The 8,954-nt window shown below is 45.1% G+C and overlaps 1 protein-coding gene across 1 annotated transcript; it reads left to right on the forward strand.

Moving 5' to 3' along the window:
* Window positions 1-1,821: 1,821 nt before the first annotated feature.
* LOC308376263 (uncharacterized protein) lies at window positions 1,822-3,135 on the forward strand (the record flags this gene model as incomplete). Its single annotated transcript, XM_080852558.1, has 1 exon — window positions 1,822-3,135. One exon carries the CDS (start codon window positions 1,822-1,824, stop codon window positions 3,133-3,135), a length of 1,314 nt encoding a protein of 437 aa, XP_080708684.1.
* Between the last annotated feature and the right edge of the window lie 5,819 nt (window positions 3,136-8,954).

Below are 8,954 nucleotides of genomic sequence, written 5' to 3' on the forward strand. Positions count from 1 at the left end.
ACAAGCCTTTCTAGTTGGCGGCCCCTAGAGGCTCGGAGGTCCCAACTCGTGACACGGAGGTCCAAAGTCGTGACAATCAGGTACTTTAGGTCTGTTTGGTTACTACCTTAATAGCCCTTAAAAATAAAACAATACCCCACCCATCCCCCTTATACATCCAAAATACATGTTATGTGACTATGGAGAAATAGGCAGATCACCATAAAATCTCACTGATTGACCTAAAATTGGTGTTTCTGCTGTTTTTATGGCTTCATATTATTTCTAAGTAAATATTGTTGTTATCTATAACTTTTCGAATAAAAACCTATTTCTGTTATCAAGAATAGTAACAATTTGATGAAAAAAGATGACATTTCTTATATATTTAATAAAATGAAAACAGCCTGGGGTAAAATTGCACCTATGCGTAAAGCATGCGTACAGGGATTTGAAAACATATCATCATGATAATTTTGTGTTTACCCAGTTGTCCTCATTGAATTAGGAAAAGTCATTAAATATGAAGCAAAAAACATTATGTCAATCATTAATTTAGAGATGTTAAACATTGAATGGGGTCAAAAATGACCCCAAACATAATAGGAGGGTTAACTGTGACCAGACTCTAGGGTGCCTAATAGCAACCAATGTATGGGGGTTGCTGTGAACACAAACAGTCCACTTTGAGAAGCTGTGGTGTGACCACTACCTTTCTCGCAAGAGCTACATAATGCTTTATGGCACCACCTCACGCAACAACAACTAGACCAGATTTTATCGACCTCTCCTGTCTCAGCCTAGCATCCAAAAAAGTAATCTCAGTCTTTGTCAATCTCACGCCAAGAAGCCTTGAAAGGTTGCAACCTTGAACCTAACCCAACAACATTTAATTAGATTACACATACTCCACATTCAAATTATTAGAAAACAATGTACAAGTGCACCAAAAATGTTTTTTTATTATATCGTGGAAAAGATTAATTCTAGAATCGTTACACATGAAGTGGCATGTTTCAAGGTTTTTTTTGTTTTAATCTTGATGATTACCGCTTACAGCTCATGGAAATCAAAAATCCAGCATCTCAGAATATTTTGAAAAGAAAAAAAAAAGAAAAATTACCTTTTCCACAATATTCAATTATTTTAAGATGCACTTGTATTTGGGCTGAAAATGTGAGCAATATTTCAGCAAATTTAAAATCTGTCCTTCTTTTTTGTGTTTTTTCTTTTGGTTGTGTTAGCGTTTATCTCCAACGTCACAATAAATACAATTATGCAGTCATATTTGTGTAAAATCAATTGATATTTCTATACCTTGTGTACCTACATGCTTCTTTGACTTACCGTTATCTTTGCCAGTTCCATGTCCTTCAGCTTGTCAACAAATACATTTGTACACTGTCCATAAGGGGGTCTTGAAGAGCGATTTGTATTCATGACAATGGTGTAAAAGTGAACTACACTCCACAACTTTAGGGGGAGCGCAGTAGCAAAAATTATAAATTCTCTCAAATGGTGGCTTTAATGCCAATACAGGTAAAACAGTCAGTCCTAGTGTTATTGAACCTCAGTGCAGCCTTTGACACTGTTGTTGATCATAGTATCTTGCATAGTATCTTTTTCATCACAAGCAAAGTTTTTTTTTTAAATGGCGCTTGCTGACTTGTTAAAATTCGACAAAACTTGTGAGTGTGTCTGTAAATGAAAACATTTACCTGTATGTGAATGTGTTTCTGTCTGTGTGTGTACAAGAAAGTGTTCTTGAGTAATGTTGTGTCTCACCATGTCATATTTGGCTGTGCAGATTGCAGATGCTGTATCCCAGCGGACTGAGCACCCATGTTGCAGAGGAAGCTTGCACTGCTGGTTGGCATCGCTGCCTTGACCGTCCTCCTGATGCTGAGGTGGGAGCACACAACAACCCTAGTGAACCTCATGAGCAGCAAACGACCTTCAGCTGAGCCTGAACTGCCCCCGGACACCATCACCCTCATCCCAGGCTCCAGGCACCTCATGGTGTCTGCCTTTAAGGACCACAGACTGGGTGGGGCCATCAGGGTGATCAGCATCATCTGCAGGCAGGAGCTGCAGCCGCTCTACTGTGTCCTATGTGCTAACGCTAAGGATAAGGCTGATGCTAAGGCTGATAGGCCTCTGGGTCAGTGCACATCTTTTCAGGCAAAAGTTGACGTGCACAGTGATGACTTCGGCTTTCCTTTTGTGACTTCAGACGTGTTGTGCTTGAGTCCAGCATTACAGCAAGCCACACGTGTCAGCATCACAGCTAACCCATTGGCCAAATTGACATTTTTATCAATCCAAAACCTGGAGGTCAATGAATCATTTAAGTACAACTTTACTGTATGCATATCTAACCTTTTTGGGGAGTACAATAATGCCCTCCAGTTTGCACAAACCATGGAGGTGTACAAGCTTATAGGGGTTCAGAGGGTTGTCATCTACAACACCAGCTGTGGACCAGACGTTGAGAAAATTCTCAAGTACTACAGGAAAGAGGGCATGCTGGAAGTTGTGCCTTGGCCAATAGATAAGTTCCTAACGCCCTCTACTGGGTGGAAATATGACTTGCACCATGGGGACATTCATTATTATGGACAGCTAACCACTCTGAATGAATGCATATACAGAAACATGTACCAGTCAAAGTACCTCCTGCTGAATGACCAGGATGAGGTCATTATGCCTTACAAGCATGCCAACCTGGAGAAGTTAATGGGCACTTTACAGCAGCAGCATCCCAACGCAGGGGTCTTCAGATTTGAGAACCACATCTTCCCCAAAACGCAGTTCGATGACAGCGGCAGATTTCGTCTTTCTCGGTGGAGGAGTGTGCCTGGTGTGAACATCCTGGAGCATGTCTACCGAGAACCGGACAGGAAGGACGTGTTTAACAACAGGAAGCTGATCATCAACCCCCGGAGCGTGGAGCAGACTTCAGTACACAACACGCTGAAGCAGTTCGGACTCGTATTTGACGTCCCTTTCAATATATGCCGCCTCATCCATGTCAGGAAGCCAAACCAAGCCCAACTCTCCAAAGACCAGCTTTTCGTCGACAAGAAACTCTGGGAATTTGAGGAGCTTTTGATTCCAAGTATTGATCGCGTACTAAATGAATCAGGTGTGTTGTGAAATACCAATGCTTCCTAAAAAACAAGCCAAATAAAAACTAAAAAACTTTTTGGACCCATTTTGGAGCCAAAAATAGAACTAATTGTAAAATATTTTTTTTCAGCATAGATCATTTCAATGAGGTGTCCAGAACAACATACTCAAAGTCCTAAGAAATCCTATTTGAGGAAATATGTTTAATTCTCATCAATCCGATATGTGTGCTAATAATGCCAGGCTACAATACACCCCAAAAATGTATTTTTTTCCCTTTACTCCTATCAATCAAAATAAAACTTAACACAATGAAAGTACCCATGAAAAGTAAAATGTTTTGTATTACAAGTTTTTCTTTTAATATGCAAATGAGCTTTTCACTAATCGAATATGCCTAAAATACACCCAAATAGGGTTAATTTTTATCCTTTACTCATACCACTGTCAGGGTTTAGGCAGGAAAAGATCCAATGGCAGACCAGATACAGTTGAACTCAGGCTTTATTTCCAAAAAGGTTAACGCACAGAAGATCCAAAGCAAAAACTCAGAGGATCAAAAATGGCAAGACTCGAAAAAACGGCAAAGAGACACAACAAGGAAGCTAGGCAGAGAAGGAATACATTTAACAAAATCTCTCACCATGCTACTCGAAACTGGGAACACAAGACTTGGACTGACGTTGGACAACGACCCGACAAAGGACACAGGAAACACTGAACTTAAAATAGCACAGGGGACAGGTGAAACAAATCAAACTAACAAACAGGGTGATATTGGGAACAGGTGAGGGAAGGAGAGACAACAAGGGAGCACATGTCAGGAAACACAATGACAAGACACAGGAAGTAAACCAAAAGCACATGTACAGGCAAACAAACACAAAAGCACATGGGCACACAAGTAGAACTCGAGTTGGCGGCCTCTAGAGGCCCGGAGGTCCCAACTGGTGACACAGGGTGTCAAGTCGTGACAGTACCCCCCCTCTAAGGGCCGGATCCCAGACGGCCCAAAGTCAATCAAAAGGTCCACATAGGGTGGGTGGAGGGGGTCCAGGGCAAGGACGGTGGGCAGGCAGGGACCAGGCTGATCAGGGAAGGGTCCGGCGGCCAGCCGGGTGGGCGGCAGAAGAGGGGTGGAGAGTCTGGTGGTCGACCGGGTGGGCGGCCAAGCAGGGGTAGACCATCCGGTGGCCGGCCGGTTCGGTGACCAAGCAGAGGCAGACTGTCTGGTGGCTTGCCGGTTTTCCGGCCAAGCAAGGGCAGAGTATCTGGTGGCTGGGGGGCTCGAGACAGGGGCGCTCGGGACAGGGGCAGGAGAACCTGGGACAGGGACACAGGTGCCCGGGATAGGGACACCTGGGACAAGGGCAAGAGAACCTGGGACAGGGGCACAGGAGACATGGGCACTGGAGACCGGGGCAGTCAGGGCACTGGAGACCGGGGCAGTCAGGGCACCGGAGACCGGGGCAGTCAGGGCACCGGAGACCGGGGCAGTCAGGGCACCGGAGACCGGGGCAGTCAGGGCACCGGAGACCGGGGCAGTCGGGGCACCGGAGACCGGGGCAGTCGGGGCACCGGAGACAGGGGCAGTCAGGGCACTGGAGACAGGGGCAGTCGGGACACTGCGGACAGGGGCATGGAATGGCTCTGGGGCTAGAGCAAAAGCTCTGCGAGGTGCAGGGGTAGGCCGGGTTGCTGGAGCTGGAGCTAGAGCCCTGCGAGGTGCAGGGGTAGGCCGGGTTGCTGGAGCTGGAGCTAGGGCCCTGCGAGGTGCAGGGGTAGGCCGGGTTGCTGGAGCTGGAGATGCCTGGGCAGAAGCAGGAGGTGCAGGAGAGGGTGAGCGCCATTACCAACTCATCCGTATATACAAAGTACTGGTCACGCATGAAATAATCCCCCCCGATCCACCCACCGGGCTCACAGTGGACCGTAGGAACGGAAGGGAACGAGACCTGAGGTGGCGTCTTGAGCGGGGTGTGCCTGAAAGCTAACCGACTGCCCGCATACAGTGAGTCCCGTCTGGGTCCGGGCTCAAGCAGAGATGAGAACAGTTCCTCCTCCTCATCTGAACTGTCCCCATAGGTAAAGTCAGTGTAGTCGCCTCTGACTACAGGCTTCTCAAAAAAGCGATCACCTAGGATAGGACCCCCATCAATAAACGCACCTTCTGTGAGTTGATCATCTGGGTCCGGGTCCTCCTCAATTGATGAGCTATTGTCCCAGAAAAGTTCCCAGGGGAGCAAATGTAAGGCCTTATTGGCCTCGCAGTCAAAAACTCTGCAATCTGGGTCAAAAAGTATCCGGTCTGCTGGGTCCATCTTGGTCGGGTCGTTCTGTCAGGGTTTAGGCAGGAAAGGATCCAATGGCAGACCAGATACAGTTGAACTCAGGCTTTATTTCCAAAAAGGTTAACGCACAGAAGATCCAAAGCAAAAACTCAGAGGATCAAAAATGGTAGTGATGTTACAAATGAAGCCGAGGCTTCGGAGCTTGTGTCGCGAAAATGAAGCACTACCTCACCGGAGCGCGTATCGAGGCTTGTATCGTTTTGCCGAGATGACGTCACCGACGACGTCTGAAGCCTCATTTGAATCAAGTGCTTCACCAAGTGGTTCGTTCGTTCACTTTTCTCGGGACGCTTCGACTATACGACGGCCCAAAACTCATCTTGTATTCGTGGTAGTTATTGTCAGTGGTTGGAGAATAAGCGATAGTTGGAGATTTAGATTGTTTGGTGTTGTTGGTAGTATAGAATATTTGAGATAGGCCTAGAGTTATAGAGCCAGTTAGAAAGAGAAAGAACTTGATCCAGTTGCACAAAGCACTTTCTCCCCCTTTTCAGTGCCCTGCACTGACCAGTTGTCCAGAAGCACTAATTGGTTTTACAAAAGTACTGACCAGTATTCCAAAAGCACGTTCACTATGTTCCAACGGCATAGAGAGTAAAGATAATTTACAGGCTTTTTTTTTATGTAAAGCACCGTTTAAAATTCGCTTTGGTCAGGACTCGAAACTAAACAGTCCACCATTCCAGCCGACGTCGCTTACCGTTGTGCCACCATGTAATCCTTAATTTACAGATCGAACTATGATTAGAACAAAGAATACAAAAATAAAGCCTTTATTGTACTTGTATTCGCCTACTATGAAATTTGAATTAATGGAGAAACGTTTTCTTCCACCATACGTTTGTGTGCATGTTATCTTAGCAGGCCTTGCGCACCACAACAAATTTAACAAATTCACTATCCCGAGAAAATCTTTCTTACACCGTATTTTTATTGACCTGCAGGTGTCACTAGAGAGCGAACGACGCTTCGAGTAGTGAACCTTTTTTCAACACGTCTTGCTGAAAAGCTTCGAGGGCTCATGAAGCTTCATTTCGCCATCACTAAAAAATGGCAAGACTCGAAAAAACGGCAAAGAGACACAACAAGGAAGCTAGGCAGAGAAGGAATACATTTAACAAAATCTCTCACCATGCTACTCGAAACTGGGAACACAAGACTTGGACTGACGTTGGACAACGACCCGACAAAGGACACAGGAAACACTGAACTTAAAATAGCACAGGGGACAGGTGAAACAAATCAAACTAACAAACAGGGTGATATTGGGAACAGGTGAGGGAAGGAGAGACAACAAGGGAGCACATGTCAGGAAACACAATGACAAGACACAGGAAGTAAACCAAAAGCACATGTACAGGCAAACAAACACAAAAGCACATGGGCACACAAGTAGAACTCGAGTTGGCGGCCTCTAGAGGCCCGGAGGTCCCAACTGGTGACACAGGGTGTCAAGTCGTGACAACCACAATAAAACTTTGCATGGTAAAAGTATTAATTAAAAGTAACTGTATTACAAGTTTCTTTTAAAATTAATTTGAATATGCACATGAGCTCCACGCTTATTGAATATGTCCTAATTTGCATAGGCAGAAACACAATACCCCTGGCAGGTACTTCCAAGCCAGCCAGTTTTCAGGTTAGAGGCCAGTCAAAAGCAGCATTGCCATTACAACATTGGCAGTAGGATGATTGGATGAAGATTGGGCCGATGTATTTGTCACACATATTAATGGTGTTTCTGCCTACGCAAATTAGGACATTCAATAAGTGTGGAGCTCATGTGCATATTCAAATTCATTAAAACAATAAAATAATATTCAGTAGTGTTGTAGATGCTTTGCACGGAAGGGAGATGGCCGCCGAAGATACGCTCCGCTGTCTTCACCGCAGTGCGACATGATATGGCAGCAGAAGGGCTTGGGGCAGTTTTAATGTACAGCTGTGTGTCTTCGGCATAACAGTGGAAATGTCTGCTGATGACACGACTGAGGGGGAGCATGTAGATAATGAAGAGGATGGGGCAGAGGACCGACCCTTGTGGAACACCACAGGACACAGCGAGCAGTCTGGACTTGCATCTTCCCAGTGAGACATATTCAGTCCTTCCAGAAAGGTAGGACTGGAACCACTTGAGTGCAGAGCCTGACAGTCCAATGGTGGTGTGGAGGCACGCTAGCAGGATAGTGTGATCCACTGTGTCGAATGCAGCAGTCAGATCCAGGAGGATGAGTAGTGAGGGTGATCCGGCATTGGCTGTCATCAGCAGGTCATTCGACACCCTGAATGAATATCTCAGTCCTCCTCTCTCTCATTCTGTGTGCACGTGTGTGTGTGTGTAACAAGGGAGAAGAGACCTGTGTATTTTAGGGGTAGGATGATTATTAAAATGACTGGGACAGAGAGACTGATATAAGGATCTATTAATGTAACATGTTTGGCAGTTTGGGCATTTGTTACAGTGCAGGAGCACACAGCTGCAAACCTACGGAGGCCTGAGGATGAGCATAGTGGAAAATCATTTAAGTGAGCACTTGCAAACACGCTTACACAAATACACAAACGCACACACACACACACACACACACACACACACACACACACACACACACACACACAAACACACACAGTATGAAATAACTTTTAACAAATAATGCATCAAGTGTATTATCATATGATACAGCAGAGAGTAAATTGAACAAAAACACACACAATCTCCAGGGCACACACACGTACAAATGCACGGCCGCAGACACACATATACTGAAGACTTCTAAGAAACAAAGTCTCAGCATGTCTCTCCACGCTTGATCTCCATCTCAATGAGATGTCGGGCTCACCCACATCCTGCGAGAGAGGTACAAGCTCACCCACATCCTGCTTAGACACACACACACACACACACACACACACACAGAAGGTGAATTAAAGCAACAACCGTTAAGTAAAAACCGTCAGCACGGAACAGGAAGGAAACAGAAACCGAAAAGTCATGTTTCAGCAAACAAAGGCATATGATTAACACACATACAAACTTGATTAAAGTCAAAGTTTATTATTTCTCCAGTCCAGCGCCCTCCGATCCAGGAAAGGAGATTTCTTTGCCGTCTCTGAGGTGAGTTTCCTCATCATGTACGCAAAGAGCTTTAGGAGTCGAGAGAAGCACTGACCATGAAGCCATGATTAACTCTAAACTGAACTCTACTCAAACTGTGTGGCAATTGAAAATACACGCTTTTTTTAAGGGGATGATCAAACAAAAGGTCTCGATAACCAGATAACCAGACAATTGGAATTATAAATATCTCTGTGTGGTCGTATTATGCATCATTTCCTGTATTGTTCATACCTGAATGCATGAGGCAAAGACCTTTGAAGCGTACCAATATCTCAACTCCAAATAGCCTGTATTTGAGATTGATTTTGATCCATCTACCCATTTGCAAATGTTTGCCACGTAATCTACGGTGGCTGGAACTCCTGAATAATGTTTTA

Source organism: Sprattus sprattus (assembly GCF_963457725.1).
Source record: "Sprattus sprattus genome assembly, chromosome: 15".
Lineage (NCBI taxonomy): Eukaryota > Metazoa > Chordata > Actinopteri > Clupeiformes > Clupeidae > Sprattus > Sprattus sprattus.